At 41.0% G+C, this 20,112-nt stretch overlaps 2 protein-coding genes and 1 pseudogene across 2 annotated transcripts; all 3 read right to left on the bottom strand.

Moving 5' to 3' along the window:
- Nucleotides 1-992: 992 nt before the first annotated feature.
- Nucleotides 993-2,959, bottom strand: LOC127763878 (desmethyl-deoxy-podophyllotoxin synthase-like). Its single transcript, XM_052288679.1, has 3 exons — nt 2,030-2,959; nt 1,399-1,655; nt 993-1,344 (listed from the first exon to the last, which is right to left on the bottom strand). Exons 1-3 carry the CDS (start codon nt 2,957-2,959, stop codon nt 1,041-1,043), a joined length of 1,491 nt encoding a protein of 496 aa, XP_052144639.1. The 3' UTR covers nt 993-1,040.
- Nucleotides 2,960-6,231: 3,272 nt separating this feature from the next.
- LOC127763955 (zealexin A1 synthase-like) lies at nt 6,232-8,358 on the bottom strand (annotated as a pseudogene).
- Nucleotides 8,359-9,992: 1,634 nt separating this feature from the next.
- Nucleotides 9,993-12,149, bottom strand: LOC127761584 (desmethyl-deoxy-podophyllotoxin synthase-like). Its single transcript, XM_052285895.1, has 2 exons — nt 11,061-12,149; nt 9,993-10,812 (listed from the first exon to the last, which is right to left on the bottom strand). Exons 1-2 carry the CDS (start codon nt 12,009-12,011, stop codon nt 10,198-10,200), a joined length of 1,566 nt encoding a protein of 521 aa, XP_052141855.1. The 5' UTR covers nt 12,012-12,149; the 3' UTR covers nt 9,993-10,197.
- Nucleotides 12,150-20,112: the final 7,963 nt, after the last annotated feature.

The following is a 20,112-nucleotide window of genomic DNA, read 5'->3' as shown; positions in this document are numbered from 1 at the left end:
AATCAATTATTAGCTGTATGAATATCTTATGAAGGTAATAAGGTATTGTGGGGATATACCTAGTAGTAGAAGATATGAAGATACACTTTAACATATGGTGTCTAGTATATTATTACATGACACATGAGGCATTACCGAGGCACGATATTGACCCTACAAGTTGCATGAGAATACCTATTATTATGAGTTTTATGGGGTTCATATATCAGAATAGTATTATGAAATGTCATAATTGTTGCTTGTCAGTGACATATTAAATTTTAATTTTTTTTATGAGCCCTTTTTTGACGATTATTTTTTTATGAGCCTAGACAATAGATTCGGCTAATTCCTGTCGTGCTCATCTGGAGATAACCATAGCGGGAGGTCCGTTATGGACACTAAATTCAATTCCAATATATTTTAAACTTAGGTAACACTCCAAGCAACATAATCATCCTACAGTTTTAAAAGAAAAACACGAACCTCCATCATTTTGTATACATAGCACACTAGGTAACTAGGTCCGATATGTTTAGTAGTTGAGACAACCTTGTCCCTTTGTCCATACCATGTTATGGTAGCTAAGGTACATCATTGATCTCGACTTTCTCTACTACACTAATTATCACAAGTGTTTCACATTGATATTATTATATTCTTCTCCAGATGTGGGATCCACCCACCTCTCCCTCTCCTTACCTTTCTTTTCTAGCCAGCATTTCCATGAATTGAAATGATGCTCACAATCAAGGACAATATATTCTAGGATAAAAAGAAGGACAATCTATTCTTAGATTATTAGAAATTCAACAATCACATGCCATGCCCCCTACTAGCAGTCTAGCACATATGTGAGTGGATGAGGTAGATCATTTAGATAGTGTGGATTTCCTATTACTAAGTTGGGTTTGAATAACATGTATTGTTCGCCTCTTGGCTAAATTTCAAATGTTTCGAAAAATATACGAAAGTATTGATTCAAGCAACAAATTTATTAAGTCATTGGGCACATCATAATGCATGACTTGTCATACAAACACTTCAAAAGAGACTACGGCCTACAGAGGCACACAAACTGTTGGATGTAGGTAAAGATCATTCTTCCTTTGGACAGATAGACCCATGTCCTCGGTCATATCTAACTCTTCAGGCGACATACCACTAGGAAGCTTCCAGTCAAAGTGGTATAGGAGTGTAGCAAGCACAAGCTCCATATTGGACTGTGCAAATGCTATGCCAGGACACATCCTTCTTCCAGCCCCAAATGGCACGAACTCGAAGTCTGTACCTTTGAAGTCAATCATGCTATTGTCAAAGCGTTCTGGCTTAAACATCTCGGCCATGTCCCAATATTTGGGGTCCCTGTTGATCGCCCACACGTTTATAAAAACGGTTGTGTATTTGGGGATGTCGTACCCGATGACATTGCATGCTTCTCGGCACTCTCTTGGGAGAAGTAAGGGCAGCACGGGATGTAACCTAAGCGTCTCCTTGATGACAAGCTTCAGGTACTTTAGATTTGTGAGATCGTCTTCGGTTACCGTTGTCTTCCCTTGTAAGTTGTTCCTTAACTCTGCTTGTGCCTTTCTCATCACTTTTGGGTTCCTCATTAGCTCTGACATAACCCACTGGAGCGTATTTGCTGATGTCTCACTCCCTGCATTGAAGAGGTCCTGTGGAATAACAAGATGCAACTTGAACTAATCAATAGACATTCTTAGAAAAAAAAGAAATAACAAACTCTTCTAGAAAAATGAAATAAGAAGATGCAACCTGAACTAATCAATAGACATTCTTAGAAAAAAAAAAGACTAGCTAACACTTCTAGAAAAATGAAATAACAAGATGCAAGCTGAACTAAGCAATAGACATTCTTAAAAAAAAAAGACTAACAAACTCTTCTATAAAAATGAATTATTCTTCTGCAAATAATAATGTAGAAATAGATGACTTCCATATGTAAATCTATTTTCTATATGTAAACTAAAACACTATGAATTAATGTGTGTTCTTCATAAATCAGAGCAGCAGAAGTAGTAGCATTTACCAGGATGATTGCTTTGATGTTGCCAATGGTGAGAGGCACCTCGAGGCCACCATCTTTCTGTATCCTGAAGAGCACGTCAACGAGGTCCTCCTCCGCGTCGTCCATGGCGCCGTCAGCCGGCGCAGCAACGTGAACCCTCCGCTGTTCGTGCTGCTGGAACACGCTGTCCATCAGCTCGTAGGTCCTCCGGCGGTTCGCCTCGGCGCGGCGCGCCATGCCGCCGATGGCGCCGGCGAGACGCCACGACGGGAACAGGTCGTCGAGGCTGAACCCGGAGCCGATCTTGACGATGTCGGCGAGCAGCTCCAGGAACTCGTCGCGCCGCCCGAACCTGTCCCCGATCATGGCCCGCATCGTCGCGTCCGTGATCACCGCCGTGATCCGCTCGCTGACGTTCACGGCCTCGCCGCGCGGGGACGCGGCGACGGCGGCGACGAGGCGGCGCGCCTCCTCCTCGCGGACGCGGCGGAACGACCGGACGCGCCGCGCGCCGAGCAGCTCGACGACGCACAGCTTGCGGAGCTGGCGCCACAGCGCGCCGTACGTCGCGAACACCACGCCCTCGCCGTCGCACCGCAGCCGCCGCGTGGTCGGGCTCCACGGCCGCGTCGCGAACGCGACGTCGTGCGTCCTCATGATCTCCCTGGCGGCGTCGGCGGACGAGGCGACGACGACGGGGACCTCGCCGAGCCTGAGCGACATGAGCGGCGCGTCGAGCCGGCGCGCCAGGTCGGCCATGGTGCGGTGCACGAGCGGGCCGCGCGCCATGACCTGGTGGAGGTTGCCGACGAGCGGCAGCCGCCACGGCCCAGGCGGCAGCCTCGCCGCGCCATTGTCGCCACGCCGCTTCGCCGTCAACCTGACCACCATGAGAGCCAGCAAGAGGAAGCAAGCGCACCACGCCACCTTCTCCATGCCATCCATGGCCATGGCAACACAGATCGATCGAGTGCTACTCTAAGCCAGACGCTCGCGTCCAGGTGCAGATAGATATATGCAGAGGTGTTACTGTTAATTACTACTAGGTGGCAAGTGACAGAAGCAGCTTTGTTGGATTTTTGTCGCCATGGGAGTAAATCTCTGCTTTCTAATTGCTAATTATGAAATTCCAAAGATAGCTGATGCAATGCATGGCTGCAAGAGATGGATGCTTGGTGGATGCATGATGATGTACTCTAATTAAGGTCGTCCGATTTTGTAATTAATTGACTTCAGCGGTGGCCGCTGGGCGCTGGCTATGCTTACGAGAATTTTAGTGGCTGGAAAATAAATAAAAATGATAAATGGACGATCACAAAAGGGGAAAAGATTAATTGACACCAGCTGGCAGGTTTGAGAGAGGCTGGACGTTTGCTTATTTATCTCGTGGCTTTTGTTATGTTACTTTTTCCTAACAAAAAGATCTTCATTTTTTGATTTTTTTTTCTCATGTTTTGGCCTTCCAAGTAGGATGGCGATTACTCCTGGCTCTAAAAGACTCTTGTTTCACATTAGCTTTAGCTAGTTAAAGCCATGATAAGCAGGAGATCAAAATACTACTATATGTTTAAGAGAAAATCTCTTGTATACCCCTCAAATTTTATCTAATCCTTTTTATACCCCTGAATTTTACTTACTTCCTTTTGATTTTGATCCCTTCCATACCTCTCCCGTCAGTTCACCGTTAGTTGACCGTCTATTTTCTATAAAAATGACCATTTTACCCTTGGATGAACAAAGAAATTCATGAATTACATTATTAAAAATATAAAAGCTTCTCGCATGAGACTATTATAGTTATGAGTTTGTTGTTCGATGCATTATTTATCCAAAAAATATTGATAGATAATGAAATAAAAAAATACATATTTATTTTTTTAAAAAAAAGTCATAAAAGTGAGGAGCATTCATATAAAAATAGAACTACCAATGTTCACAACATTTCTTTTAATGAATGCTCCCGATAAAAAAAATCCATTGTCCTATTAAAATTTCAAATAAAAATTTTAATTTATTGCATTTATTTTATTTTCAAAATTTATGTCAAAATTTTCTGCACTAATTATTTGTCTCTTTAGTTTTATAAAATGCACATACTGTACACTCAAACAAAATTTTTAATTGTTTTTGAAGCTTATATTTAAACCTAAATCATCAAGGGTAAAAAGGACATTTGCAACCAAACGTAACAGTGAAATGATGGAAAATGTAACGGTAGGGGCATGGAAGGGATCAAATTGAAATTTCAGGGGTATAGAAGGGATCGGGTAAATTTCAAGAGTATAAAAGGGATTGAGTGAGTTTTCAGGGTACACAGGAAATTTACTCTATGTTTAATCGTTAACGCAGATAGAAAACGAGAAGAGAGAGAAAACAGGTAGTATTACTTTTCATGGCTAAAAGGATAACAAAATAATAAAATAGTATCAAAAAGGTTTAATTCACCCCATTTTGAAACAATGGTGTTTTTGAGAAAAAAAATTTAGGCCAAAAGAATAGTTTTTAGGACAGAGGGAGTTTCCAACCTTGCACCACTCTTTTGGAAGATTCAATCCCTCTTTGGTTCATGGGACTAATCCATTAGTCCCTAAGAATCCAAACATGGGTGACTAAAAAGGAATTAAAAAGTGCATATTTGACTAAAATCCATTAGTCCCTCTTAGAGCAGTCCTAACCCTCCATCTAGGATGGTGTCTATGGCATTAACTATATTGCCACGTAGGACTTTTAGCTTATATGGCACTATATTAATTAAGAGAGAGAGAGTGAAGAGAGGAAGAAACTGGGTCTCATGCAAGACACAGCTTCAACACAAGAATCTATGCACTAGACACTATCAAGTTTTGTATTGGGAGAGAATAGTGTCTTCATAATAGATGAAGAATAAATATGATTGGTGGAGAGAGAGATGATGTATTTATTAATGGCCCACTTTAAGAAACCATGAGTTGTAGAGTGTAGTTTCTATTGTGATGTCATGTTGACATGACACCATAGACACTACTTATGGACACCATGGGTTGGGATTTGGGAATGTCCTTAGAGGTACTTATAGGAACTAAAGTGACAGCCTCTCTCTTCTCTTTCTCCTTCGGTCCACGTGCCTTCCCTTTTAGTCCCTGGATCCAAACAGTAGGGGACTAAAGTTTTTAGTCTAGGGACTAACTTTAGTCCAGGGACGAAATGATCCAAACGGGACCTCAGAGTGATAGGTTGAATTACGACTGAAGAACTTAAAAATAAAATTTACATCTATATTATTAGGCTTCTAAATACCAATATAAAGTTTTAAAATAGATTATGATGTAAAAACCCCAAATTAATTGTAAAACTAAATTTTAAAATTCAGATTTTGATTGCAGCTAGTAAACAAACCAACAAATGATAAAAACTGAATGACAACTGGTCCAGGATGTTTAGAGTGAGATAGGTCTGGACTCTAGCATGCTTCGGCCGAGGCCCAGGGCTCGACTTGAGTGGAGAAAGGAGACAGAGGAGCCGAAAAAGCTAATGGGCGGCCAGTCTCCCCTGCGCGACTGAACATGTGTCGTGCGTGGATAGGGCGGCGGACAGCGCGCCATGACGGAGATGCGATTTTTCCCTTTTTTGGTTTCTTTCGTTTCTCTTCTGTTTTTTTTTGTTTTTTCGTTTCTCTTCTGTTTTTGGTTTTTTCCTTTTTTTTTAAGATGTACGTATTGCAAAGTTTGTATTCGTGTGTATACCAAGTTTGTATTCATATGTATACAAACTTATTTGTATTCATATTTTTTTCTCTCGGTTTTTAACATGTACATATACAAAGTTTGTATACGCGTATGCAAAGTTGGTATATATGTATATTTTTTATATGTCGATTTTTTGGTACACATAAAAATTATATATACACGTATATATATACTTTATATATATACGTATAAACTTTGTATTATTAATACAAAAATTATACGTATGTATACAACAATACAAAGTTTATATGTATATATACAACATATATACATATGCATATATACACGTAGTAGTACTGTAGTAGTAGTAGTAGTGTATGACTATGAGTAGTAGTAGTGAACCTGGTGGTCACGCACTCGTGTGACTGCGCGACTGGTCGCGCATTAGGGGCGCCCTAGAGGAGCGCAGCAACAATTTCGAACTCTTTTTTTTTTATAATTGAATTCATTTTGGCTTTACTCCAAAGAAGTTACATCAGTTATTACAGTGGTTGCAAGATGAACAAGTACGAATGTGTGAACAACTATGGGGCAACCAGCACACGGACATTTGGAACAAGGTAAAGATCATTCTTCTTTCGCACGGTAGAACCCATCACCTCCATCATATCCATCTTGGCCGGCGAGATGCCATCGGGGAACTCCCAATCAAAGTGATAGAGCAATGAGGCTAGAGCGAGCTCCATAATTGCTTCTGCAAATGCCACACCAGGGCACATCCTTCGCCCTGCTCCAAAAGGTAAATATTCAAAGTTCGTTCCTTTAAAATCTACGTGGCCATCCTCAAATCGCTCGGGTCTAAATGTCTTGGCATCCTCCCAATACTTAGGGTCTCTACCGATTGCCCACACGTTCACAAGTACAATAGTACCTATGGGGACATCGTAGTCCATGACCTTACATGTCTCCTGACATTTTCTAGGAGAAGTAGTGGCACCACACGATGTAACCTTAAGGTCTCCTTGATAACAAGTTTCAAATACTTCAATTTAACCAAGTCATATTCTGACACTATTTGCTTTCCTTGGAGGGCATCACGTAACTCTGCTTGTGCCTTCAGCATTGTTCTTGGATTCATTATGAGCTCAGCCATCGCCCATTGAAGCGTATTTGCCGATGTCTCGCTGCCAGCACCAAAAAGGTCCTATAGGCATGGTAAAAAATACATGATTTCCCATAAAGTGTAGAAAATATTGTATCAATTCCTTCCGATGTTCACTATGCATACTTTTTTATAAAAAGGAAATTCATGTACTCGCTCCATTTATCCGTATAAGTTATTCTTTAAAGGTAAATTTTATATATTCTGACCTAAACAGTAGTTAAACTAGATGTATTGTTGCGGTAGTGGATTTATATTTTAAAGTTGTGTCTTACTCCATCATAATGGATGCTATGTTTTTTTAGCGAGATTAAGGATGAAAACAAGACAATGATATCCTCTATTAAATAAGCGAAGATGATTTCATGGTGGTTGGGGGATAAGAAAGGAACAAAATTAAGTGATAGGTGCTAGGTGCAATTAAAACATGTCCATAGAAGTTCAAAATCCCTAATATCTATTGACAATTGGAGATGGCCAAAATACTTTATATTTGCGAAAGGGGGAGTAGCTATTAAGTTATATTTTTGTGACCAAATAAATTTATAGTTTGGTATTAAAAGAAAAAAAGGGAGAACAACTAGAGTACTTACAAGGACGACAGCTTTGATATTGCCCATGGTGAGGGGCACTTGGAGGCTCCCTTCCTTCTGAATCCTGAGAAGCACGTCGACGATGTCCTCATCGTCTTCCACAGCGCCGGCGGCGGCAGCTGCAGCAGCTGCCCTCTTCTCCTCATGCTGCTTGAGAGCGCATTCCATCAGCTCGAAGTTCTTGCGGTGGTTCGCCTCTGCCCGCCGCGTCGTGCCGCCGATGAAGCTGGCCAGCCTCGACGATGGGAACAGGTCGCCGAGGCTGAACCCGGAGGTGATCTTGATCCCCTCGGCGAGGCCCTCCAGGAATTCGTCCCGCCTCTCGAACCGGTCACCAATGATGGTGCGCACCGCGGCGTCGGAGACGAGCGCCGCGATCCGCTCGCTGACGTTCACGGCCTCGCCGAGCTGCGCCGCCGCGACGGCGGCGACGAGGCGGCCGACCTCGTCCTCCCGGATGCGGCGGAACGACTGGACGCGGCGGGCGCTGAGGAGCTCCACCATGGCGATCTTGCGGAGCTGCCGCCACAGCGCGCCGTAGGGCGCGAACACCAGCCCGACGCCGTCGCTCATCATGACCCGGATGGTGGAGCTCCACGGCCGCGTCGCGAACGCGACGTCGTGCGTCTTGGTGATCTCCCTGGCGGCGTCGGCGGACGAGGCGACGACGACGGGGACCTCGCCGAGCCTGAGCGACATGAGCGGCGCGTCGAGCCGGCGCGCCAGGTCGGCCATGGTGCGGTGCACGAGCGGGCCGCGCGCCATGACCTGGTGGAGGTTGCCGACGAGCGGCAGCCGCCACGGCCCAGGCGGCAACTTCACCCCGCCATTATTGTCGCCACGCCGCTTCGTCCTCAACCTAACCACCATAAGAGCCAGGAAGAGGAAGCAAGCGCACCACGCCACCTTCTCCATGCCATCCATGGCCATGGCACACACAGCACGCAGATGCAGATACATATATGCAGAGGTGTTACTGTTTACTACTAGGTGGCAAGTGACAGAAGCAGCTTTGTCATGGTGAGTTGGATTTTGTCGCCATGGGAGTAATTGCTAGGGATGAACTTCCAAAGAGAGCTGATGCATGCATGGCTGCAAGAGATAGATGGATGCATGATGATTATCAGATTATGTAATAACGTCTATTTTGAGTTCAGCGGTGGCCACTGGCTTTGCTTGACTTTTTTAGAATTTGGGTGTCGGGAAAATCAATGAAAAAGATACTCTCTCCGGTTCTATAATAATTGATGTTTTGAACAAGGTTAGGTTAAATTTTTATAACTTTGACCATTAATAACTTTAAAAATATTTACTTTAAACAAACTAGAACAACATATATAGATTTGTCTTTCAAAGCACTATAATAAAAGTAAACATATATTTATTTATTGTATATATTTAATAGAAAAATAAGATCAAAGATATATTTTGTAATCCGTGTCATTGTCCAAATGTCAATTAAAATGAAACCGAATGGAGTAAATGAGTGATCTCAAACTGTGAAAAAGATGAATTGAGCCCAGCTGGCAGAGTGGCAGTTATGAGAGAGGCAATTGATTTTAGGCTGGACCCTTGCTACTCTCTGTGTCTTGTGGCTATTTTGATGGTTTTTTTCCAACACAAATATCTTCTTTTTTCAATTAGGATCTGTTGTACCACATTCAACAGAAAATTGAGGGAAAATCTGTCAATTTTTTGCCACTGGATGCGTGTCAAGATTTGTGCTCCATGCGAGAAACAAGCGAGTAGCTGATGTGAGTTGATCCCACAACCCTAGACTTAAATGCATGGCCCTTCCATTTCAAGCCACGGTGTCGGTTATGAATTACATCCGACTTACATTCGAATTGTGTAGTTATATACTAGTTATGTTGTAATTTCATTACAATTATGTAGTTACATTTGACAGATTTGTGAGAGAAATTCTCTTGAATGTACATTCGATAGGCAGTCTCTTTTCTATTTATTTCCATGTTTTGTCCATCCAAACATTTTTCATCCCTTTATTTCAATTTCCAGGTATATACCCTCTCCTTTTTCCCCTAGGATTAATTCAACCTTTTCACTTTGGCTTTAATGTTTCTTCTCAAGTTTTTCAACATTTTTTGTTCCTTATTCTTTTTCCATGTTCAAATTTCTTCTGCTTGCAACATTTCCAATTTCTGCATCCTCTCCACCAACCTATGTATTGCCATTTTGTCTTGCAGATTTTTTAATCCTTCCTTTTTTTTTTTCTTGCGATTTGCAAGGCATACGTTGTGACCATGGAGGAGTTAATCTTTTTTTTTTAAGAAAAAAATCAATGGTGGAGTCAATTCAATTTGCTTTCCATTCCGGTTGGAAGTGCGAAGATTTTGAAATATGACATATTTTTTTCAATTCTACTTTTAAGAATGTTAGTATTGAACCCATCATAGTTCAAAACTCAACTACTAATTACTGAATTGTCTATTGTACCTTAGGAGTTTGGTGTTCTTAATTTTCTTTAGGACTAGCTTACACCACTCTCTCCCTCTCCAATGAATGTTTTAGCATTTTAGCAAAGGGAAAACAACACAAACAACTCGAGCTTATTAACTACGACACAAATTAAACTCGTAATTTATAGTTACATGAACAACTATGATGGTACTTATTTCGAGAAAACATTAAAAAAGTTGAGCAGCATAACACCATAAGGGCATGAAACACAATGGAATGCTCATGATCGCTACTTGGCAGGTACGGGTCACAGGAGACACATATTGTGTGAAGTAGTTACGAGCCAAACTATAGAGGCACACGGACCTTTGGAACCAGGTAAAGATCATTCTTCCTTCGGATGGTGATACCCATCTCCTCTTCCATGTCTAGATTGCTTGGAGCAACACCACTAGGGAGTTCCCAGTCGAAATGATATAGCAATGAGGCTAGAGCAAGCTCCATGCTAACCTGCGCAAATGCCAAACCAGGGCACATCCTTCGTCCTGCTCCAAATGGTATGAACTCAAAGTCTGTGCCTTTAAAGTCTACGGTGCTATCCTCAAATCGCTCTGGTATGAATGTCTCAGCATTTTCCCAATGCCTAGGATCTCTGCATATTGCCCAGACGTTCACGAGCACGTTTGTGCCCTTGGGCACGTCGTACCCCATAATGTTACATGTCTCTTGACATTCTCTCGGAAGAAGCAGTGGCACTACAGGATGCAGCCTTAGGGTTTCCTTGATGACAAGCTTCAAGTATTTCAATCCGATCAAATCATCTTCTGACACCGATTGCTTTCCTCGAAGACAATCACGTAGCTCAGTTTGTGCCTTTTGCATCACTCTTGGGTTCCTCACGAGCTCGGACATAGTCCATTGGAGTGTATTAGCTGATGTCTCACTCCCGGCACCAAAAAGGTCCTATAGAATGCAGGGGAAAATTTTGAAACTTTCATGAAGTCATGTTGCATAAAACAAGTAGTAGAGGTGCAATTAAAGACTTGCAATATATGTTAATGTCATTTAACTCTTACTAGTTACCATCCATTTTATATTCTTGTACATGTAAATTTATTTCTTACTACCATTTAGCATGAATTTTATATTCTAATATAATACTAACATTATCACACAGATAGAACATGACCAAGAATGTATAGCTTGCTTACACGAATGACGCCTTTGATGACGCCCATGGTGAGGGGCACTTCGAGGCCCCCTTCCTTCTGAATCCTGAGAAGCACGTCGACGATGTCCTCATCGTCTTCCACGGCGCCGGCGCCGGCAGCTGCAGCAGCTGCCCTCTTCTCCTCATGCTGCTTGAGAGCGTAATCCATCAGCTCGAAGTTCTTGCGGTGGTTCGCCTCCGCCCGGCGCACCGTGCCGCTGACGAAGCTGGCCAGCCTCGACGACGGGAACAGGTCGCCGAGGCTGAACCCGGACATGATCTTGACCCACTCGGCGGCGGCGTCGAGGAAATCCTCCCGCCGCTCGAACCGGTCGCCGATGATCGTGCGCACCGCGATGTCGGTGATCAGCACGGTGAGCCGCTCGCCGACGTTCACGGCGGCCTCGCCGGGCCGCCGCGTCGCCGCCGTGGCGACGGCGACGACGAGGCGGCCGACCTCCTCCTCCCGCACGCGGCGGAACGACCTGACGCGGCGCGGGCTGAGCAGCTCCACCATGGTGATCTTGCGCAGCTGCCGCCACAGCGCGCCGTAGGGCGCGAACGCGAGGCCCTCGCCGTCGACCATCTGGACCCGCACGGTGGGGCTCCACGGCCGCGTGGCGAACTTGGCGTCGTGCCTGCTCATGATCTCCCTCGCGGCGTCGGCCGACGAGGCCACGACGACGGGGACCTCGCCGAGCCTGAGCGACAGCAGCGGCGCGTCGCCGAGCCCCCGCGCCAGGCCGGCCATGGTGCGGTGCACGAGCTGGCCACCCGCCATGATCTGGTGCAGGTTGCCGATCACCGGCAGCCGCCACGGCCCAGGCGGCAGCCTCATGCCGCCATCGCCACCACCGCGCTTCGCCGCCGCCAGCTTGAAGAGCACGAGCGGCAGCAGCGCCGCCAGCAAGAAGCTCGCAACCTTCTCCAACTCCAGGTCGGCCATGGCCATGGCGATGTGCAGGTGCAGCTAGCTGGAGCAATCGTGTATGGCACGCAGATGCAGATGCTACTTGTCTACTGCTACATATGCGGTGGAGGTGCGTCGACGACGAGGTGATGATCAAAGCGGTTTTTGTCGCGGCGACGACGAGGTCGGAGATCGACACGGTGTTCAGTTTGGCGCCATGGGATCAGTTTTGACGTGGTCGTGGATATACAGCAACGACAACGAAGTGATGGTAGCTTTGCCTGTCCGGTAAACGTCAAAAGTTTGCCGAGTTTGCCGCGATTTCTTCGGTGGACGCGGACTGATCTGAAAAAGGGAAAGGCTGATTGTGAATTGAGCACCTCTTCCCACAGCCGATCCATCAGTAAGATAGTAGAACGGCAATAAATGAGTGGACGTCCACCTAAATGATTGAAACCCTGACCCTCTTGCGGTAATTAGTTGAGTTTACAACTTTGCACCCGAAGTAGTGATCAGTTGTGTTATGAGTGCAGGAAAAAAACGAGCAAGCATCAAAAATAATTTATGAGTAAATATTTGTTAGTCTACTTTATCTAGGGTATAAAAAAAATTAAAAACTAAGGTAAAAAAGAATATGATAAAAAATCCACATTAACTCTAAAACTAAGCTTTAAAATTCAAATTTGATTCTAGTTGATAAACCAGCAAATGAGGAGGGCACAACTGATGTGTGGAGGGAGGCTCTGGTTGATATGGCTTGCTTGGGCCCATAGATGGCCAAATGGGCCGTCTGGCACAGCACGGCCTAGGCCCGGCAGTGTCTGGGCCAAGGTTTTCGGGCCTTTTCGGGCCGGCACGGCCTGACCTACACGCCGGGCCGTGTCGTGCCAGCCCACGGGCTACACACACGGCCCAATACGACTCGGGTCCATCGTGCTTCTCCACAGAATTAGTCTATTAGTCATCCCTCGACTCTGTGGCTATGTCCATAATGGCTGGAAAATAAGTCTATTTTATACTCCTCCTGTCTTTGGGCCTTGCCTTATATGGTTATTTAAGTCTATTTTGGATCCCTCTACTATTTTTCTTCGATCATGCCGTGCCGGCCGGCCCACCGTTCCGAGGGTGCAGCCGTCGGGCCGGGCTGACACGGGTACGACCCTAGTCGGGCTGTGCCGTGCTTGGGCCAAGCCATGGGCCTCGAACCATATGGCCATCTATACTTGGACCAGGGCTCAGTTTTGGCTGGAGAAAGAAGATAGAGGACTAGGAGGGTGTACATATAAGTTCTATGGAGTCATGTCTATCGATACTAATCGAACATAAAAACTTCCGAACCTCATGGGCCGCTGACCCCCAACCTGGCCTATCCATCATCGTCTTCACCTTATCTACTCCGCCTCCATTGCCGCCGCAGCCATTGGCTGCGGTAGTAGCAGGGATGGTTTCTCCCATTCGCTTGGTGGTGGCGAATCAAGGAGGCTAGCACAGTAGCACTTCGTCCTTGCTGGTGACTGCACATTGTTACTGCTTGATCTTTGTTGTTTGCAATTGGATATTGGTTGCTACATGTGTAGCGACTTCGGTTTTGATCGGAAATATTGGTCAATGATTGGTAAAGTCGGTTCAATGATTGGTAAAGTCGGTTCAGCAACTACGACTAATGGTGAGCGGATCATGCAACCAATTACAACCATTTTTCACTTATTTTTTTCACCTACTTCCTCTTCTCTTCTCGGCCAATCACAATCCCCTAATTAATCGTAGTTATACCGCTTAAGTTCTGTTTTAAAATGAAGCTAACTAGGTGATCTAGCTTCATTTTAAAACAAAACTTGAGCTGTAGAACTTCAAGGACGGTTAAAATGAAGCTAATTAGGTGATCTAGCTTCATTTTAAAACAAAACGGAGGGAGAGGCGGAGAGCTAATTTCTGGTCTCCCGTCAATGGAATTTAATATTTTCATTTGTTTCCACGTTTAGAGGCTTATGCTGCTGTCTTCTGTTCAAAGCAGATGAGTTACATTTTGTCAAATGAAAATTATTTTTTTATCACAAATGAAAATTAAAACTTAGATAGAAAGTACAAACATAAACGGTAATGGAGTCGTGGTATATGACTCACCAAGCTTTAAATTAATCCTGATTTCTATTAATATTACGTAACAATGATGCATTTTTAATAGAAAGTTATTATGGCCATCACTAGTAAATCAGAAAAAAAAAATACTACTCCTTCCATTTTATATTATAAGTTATTTTAATTATTTTACAGTGTGATTAAGTTTATAGAAAAAATATATCAATATTTTAATACAAAACAAACATTTTATCAAAAATATATTCAATGGTATATTTAATAAGATTAATTTAATTTTGTACATATTACTATATTTTTATAAATTTAATTATTTTTAAAAAAACCTTATAAAAGAATTTAAAGGACTAAATAAAGCGTTAGTAAACGAGAGTATGCGGTGGCAGAGCGAGCCACGGAACATGTCCAGATGGAGGCCGCTGCTGCTCGGGCCTCATCGTCATCCGCCATTGCCGCGGTCAGCTTCGTCGTGAGCTTTGAGTTTGAGGAGGTCGAAGCAGCACGCAACCTTCTCCATGTACTCCTACTCCATATGTGGTGACGCACAGGGACGGGGCTAGAACAAAACGAAGGGGTTCCATTCACTTATTTTACTCTGGTTTGAATCAAATTTAGCTTGATACAGGTGTCTAAATTTAAACTGACGGAATATATAAATAGCAAAAATAGATAAAATATAGATAATTTTTTTTCAACCGGGTTACTGGGCACCTCTTAGCTATACTAGCTCCGCCCTGGCGACGCAGAATCCACGGATATTCCGGACGGAGGTGACCCTGTCAAGTGACAAAAGCAGCCCTATTATCACTTGCCACTGCCATAGGCCCATAGCCGATCGAGTTTGCCGTCGTCGGTTCGCTTTGGCGCCATATGGGGGTTACAAGTTATCATCTTCTTCGAGTATTCATTAGCATAAATCGTACAACGTTTTAGATGGTATCACTTTCTCGTTTCCATGCGTAACGTTTTCCGAACAATTAATGATGTACTTTTTATTTTTCTAAAACAAATTTCATATTAACTAGCTGGGTGGCACGCGCAATTGCACGGCTAGCACCCAAACAAAATCATATATTTTTAAGTATTATTTTACTTAAAATTTATTAAATAGCTATCTAGCTATTTCATTGTCTTTAAGATTTTGAAAGACCAAACCTTACTATCCCCGTATTTCTAATCATATAGTTTTTAAAAGTCACACTAGTTGCTAACTCTTATGTCATCTTCTTATTTATTTGCTTGCTCGATCTACCACTATTTTCATTCATTCTTCTTGGAACCTTTAAAAATTGGATTTTATAGTTTTTAGAGTTTATTGTCATGTTGGGTTTCATTTTTATAATTTCTAGATGTCCCATCAAACGTTGCCATTATATTACTCTACGGCCCGTCCACTGTCTCTTCTCTTTGTTGTCATTGAGATTTTAAAAATCGAACATAATTATCATTTGGGTTCATTTTTTACTTTGTAGAAGTCCCGCCAAACCGTCAGCGGCTTTGCTATTGTACTCCTCTACAGCTCGCCCGCTGTCTCCCTTCTTTATTGGCATTGAGATTTTAAAATCGAACATGATTATCATTGGGTTTTTTTTTTTTACTTTTTAGAAGTTCAAAACCTTTAAAAATTAGACTTGTAGTTTTATTTTTTTATAATTTTTAGAAGTCCCATCAAACGATGCCACTATGCCCCTCTATAGTCCGTCTGCCGCCAACTCTTTATTATCATTATGATTCTAGAATTCTTTGTTTATTTTCTAGAAGTCCTGTCAACCGTCGGCGGCTCTGCAACTGTACTCTTATACACCCCGCCTGCTGCTTCTCCTTTTTATTATCATTGAGATTTTAAAAATCGAATATGATTATCAATGGGGTTTGTTTTTTTTTTACTTTCTAGAAATCCCGGCAATCGCCTTACTCGTCTGCTTCACGGCTTGCCTGACGTCTCTCCTTTTAATCGTCATTAGTATTCTATTTGATGTTTTATTAACAATTTTTATACCTCGTATCAACCGCCACCACTCTACTTCTTTATAGGCATGTTAGTTAATTTATCTCGTCATGTGTTTTAAATGGTCTTTTCTTTCAATAATCTTTATTTTTATCACAAATTTTAGTTATTTATAAATTGTATTCCTAATTGATATCTTATTTTTCTTTTTCTAATTTCAGATTTTTTTTAAAAAAAATTAGTTAATATCGTATTGTGTTATTTTAATGTTTTTATTTTTTATTTTCAATTTCAGTTGTTTCAAAATTGTATTTCTATTTGAACTCTCTTTTTGTTTTTCTAGTTTTAGATATTATTTTATTTTTATTCTAATTTTTAATTAATCTCGTATTGGATTCTTCTTTTTTAATTTCGAATTTCAGTTATTTTTAAATTATACATCTACTTGGACTCTCCTTTTTTCCTTTTTCTCTTTTTCTCCGATTAACGTAATTTTTTTTATTCCGAATTTTAATTAATCTTGTATTAGGTTATTATATGGACTCTTATTTTAACATTCCTTATTTTTAATTTCGAATTTCAGATATTTTTAAATTGTATTCATACTTGGACTCTCATTTCCTTTTCTAATTTTGGATTTTAATTTATTTTTATTTCGATTTTTGATTTATCTCGTATTGGGTTCTTATATGGAAACTTATTTTAATATTCCTTATTTTTAATTCCGAATTTCATCTATTTTTAAATTGTATTTCTACTTGGACTCTCCTTCCTTTTCTTTTCTAGTTTTAGATTTTTTTAATTTTTATTTCGAATTTTGATTAATCTCGTATTGGGTTCTTATATGGAAACTTCTTTCAATATTGCTTATTTTTAATTCCGAATTTCAGCTATTTTTAAATTGTACTTCTACTTAGACTCTCCTTTTTCTTTTTTTTCTTTTTCTCCGATTAATGTGGGAATTTCTAACCCCCACAATGAATGTGGTGCCTCCTTTCAAAGCTGTTTTAATAATATAATAGATTTCTTTCTCTAAAACTTTTTAAACTAATACTTAATGAATTATACGCTGATACATTGTTTTAATTTTTTTTAATAATCACCGGAGGGGAGAGGTTCCCCACCTATATTTCCATTGAAGAGAAAAATAGGGTACAATTGAAGTGTTCAAGCTAGCTAGCAGCTAGCAGTTACAAATGCAAAGAGAAAATAGAATTGGAAAATATAGCTTTCCAAGACTGGACTGCTATTCTCTCTGGGATTTTGAAACGGTGTTCCTAGAGGTTTGTTTCTTCTAAACATCGTCTCAAAAGGTTGAGAAGAGATTGCAAGTTTCAAAAGACCACATCATATCGATGGTTCCACAGGCAATAGAAACATAGCAAGTAGAAAGTTCTGAAGTGTGGCTGCAGGAGCGGCGGCGCCGGAGACAGCATTTGTAAATTTCTAATGTCGGAAATATTTGGATGGATTCCAATAGATGTCTAGAAACTTATAGACGGTAGAAACGTTGTTTATTTTGTATGCCGAGAGGGGTTCCAACTCTTATAGACGGGCAAACCTCAAAATATAAATTAACTAGATGACACTCCCACGTATTCCCCACGTATTGCTGCGGAATATTTACGGAATATTTACGTGTTAAATACTCCCTCTGTTTTAGGTTATAAGACGTTTTAACTTGGTTAAAGTCAAATTACTCTAAGTTTGACTAATTCTGTAGAAAATAGTAATAATATTTTTAACCCAAGACATATATATGATGAAAATTTATTCAATTATAGATTTAATGAAACTATGCTGGTATTGTAAATATTACAATTTTTTTCTATAAAATTAGTTAAACTTAGAGTAGTTTGACTTTAATTAAAGTCAAAATATCTTGTAACCTGAAACAAACGGAGGGAGTAGTTACTATCCTGGTAAGGATGTGCATTCTAAGAACATGTTAGAAATGAAGGCAACCACCATTTGAAATTTAGGTTGTAATGTATATATTAATTGAGAAATCTCAATACATGTGTATCAAATAATTAATGCGGTTATACATTTAGGTTTAATATATGAGTGTGCTGCAAAGGAAGGGATTAGTCACTCAAATTTTCTAAAAGAAGAATCTTCAATACAGAGTGAAAAGGGTGAAGCAGTGAACCATGCTTCCTTTTTTCTGCCGTTATGTTGGACTATACTAAGGTACTAAGGTAGTACTTCCATGTTAGCGATTGTCCGTCAATAAATGTTAAGATAAAAGATTTACTTAGCACTAGTACAAATATTATTTAATAACTAAGCTGATAAGCAAGCTTAAAAAACAGAGGATGATATAATGTAAATATTTTAATGCACCATTAGATACCAAAACAAAGCTATGGCGATGAAAAACAAAATACCTGTCTCATGATGGAAAGATTAGATAACACCCATGATTAGCTCAGCTCCAGGAGATTAGGAGAAGAGATGACCGATTGTCATATAGAACCAAACTGATTGAGGATAAAACCGGGGAACTGCCATGAGCCTGACAATCGATGTGAGATAAAATTGGAGAACTGCCATGAGCCTTGACAATCGATGTGAGATAAATTGCTTGGGTGTTTGAAATCTTGAATGTTACAAACGATTGTGAGAAATTTCATGAGTCTCGAATTGCTTGGGTGTATAAAGGACATATTTAGATTGTAGCCAAAATAAACCTTACTAAAATTTTAGCAATATTATCAACTTGCCAAAGTTTGGCAATAAACTAAACGTAGACACTTTTTTAATAACGTTGAAAAAAAAATAATATGGTTGAAAATAGCATCAATATAAACAGCCCGGATATTTCATGATAAAATCTTGACAATCTTAAATTGCTTGGGTGTATGAAACCGGATAACTGACATTGAGTCTCGACAATAGATGTGAGATGAAATTTCTCACAATTGTCTGAAATCTTGAATGATCAATTAATGTCGCTAATCCTATGCTATGCCACTGCTTAATTTATAGCTTGGCTGACTGGTTGTATGGCTGGGCAGTTTCTAGAAGATGAGCAGTCCACCGAAAGATAGTGGGTCAATAATAATGGTATGGCTAATAATAAAGGTGGAATGGCTTGGCATGCATGTAAACATGCAGGAACCGGTAGAGTGACATGGCCCAAGAAAATTTGGACTTAAAAAGACATTCTTGCTGCACGCTAGAAAGTAAACATCTTGGACATCAATTTTAGATCTAATGGCTAGATTAATTTGAAGTGATGTGGCAAGCTGTGAAAAGAGAAAATTAGCACTAGTTGCACTTAGTGAGAATGAACCATATAGATATATAAAATTAATGCCCTTCTCGATTAATTCCTTCATAAAAAGTTAAGAAGGATTTAGAGAGGATTACTTAATCTCCAACATTCCTTCCGGCCTTCACATAAGAATTAACCGAACAAGCCTTTTTTTTCTAAGGCGTGGAAGAACTCTTTTTCAAAAGAATTTTCAAGCGGATCAAGAGGATGTTTTGAGAATGAAAAGATCGAATGCTAACTTTAAATAGGACCTCTCATGTTCTTTTTATAGAGCATGCATGTGTCATACGTTCAAAACACGTCAATTATAAAAAAAAAAAAAGAGGTGGTACACTTTAACTGTATGATTTAGTGCAAGCGCAACAATAATGTTCAGATGATGATGTAATGCTGTCCGTTCTTAAACTGCAAGATTTGCAGACACTTCTTTGCCGACTAATCTCAAAGACAATATAAGTATTTATTGATCACCGCTTTTCATCGAATCAATCACTAGCTAGTAACACACCGACACAGGTGGGGCCAGGCCCACGTGGGGAGAGTCGGAGAGAGACCAGCACTGCGTCTAGCTTCCACGTGCTTATTTTTAAAAGACAAAAATACAAATCCATGTACTCGCACACTCGTTAGTATAAATGCACGCGCATACTTTATTTTTATAAGCACCTTCAAAATACTTACCGGTACTCCCTGTTTTAGGTTATAACTTCAAATTTGACTAAATTTATAGAAAAACAGAAATATTTTCAACTAAAAATAAATTTATTATAAAAATATATTTAGTTATTAATTTAATAAAACTAATTTGGTAATGTAAA

This window comes from Oryza glaberrima, chromosome 2 (genome assembly GCF_000147395.1).
Source record: "Oryza glaberrima chromosome 2, OglaRS2, whole genome shotgun sequence".
Lineage (NCBI taxonomy): Eukaryota > Viridiplantae > Streptophyta > Magnoliopsida > Poales > Poaceae > Oryza > Oryza glaberrima.
Note: the sequence above shows the minus strand (reverse complement) of the source record. Positions and strands in the feature narration are given on the sequence as shown.

Excerpts from the sequence above, each read along its gene's own strand:
- LOC127761584 (XM_052285895.1), bottom strand. The coding sequence starts at position 12,011 with ATGGCCATGGCCGACCTGGAGTTGGAGAAGGTTGCGAGCTTCTTGCTG. Across the intron at positions 10,813-11,060 it reads TCATCAAAGGCGTCATTCGT|GACCTTTTTGGTGCCGGGAG; the intron begins GTAAGCAAGCTA and ends TGCATTCTATAG.
- LOC127763878 (XM_052288679.1), bottom strand. The coding sequence starts at position 2,959 with ATGGCCATGGATGGCATGGAGAAGGTGGCGTGGTGCGCTTGCTTCCTC. Across the intron at positions 1,656-2,029 it reads ACATCAAAGCAATCATCCTG|GACCTCTTCAATGCAGGGAG; the intron begins GTAAATGCTACT and ends GTTATTCCACAG. Across the intron at positions 1,345-1,398 it reads GAAGCATGCAATGTCATCGG|GGACCCCAAATATTGGGACA; the intron begins GTACGACATCCC and ends GGCGATCAACAG.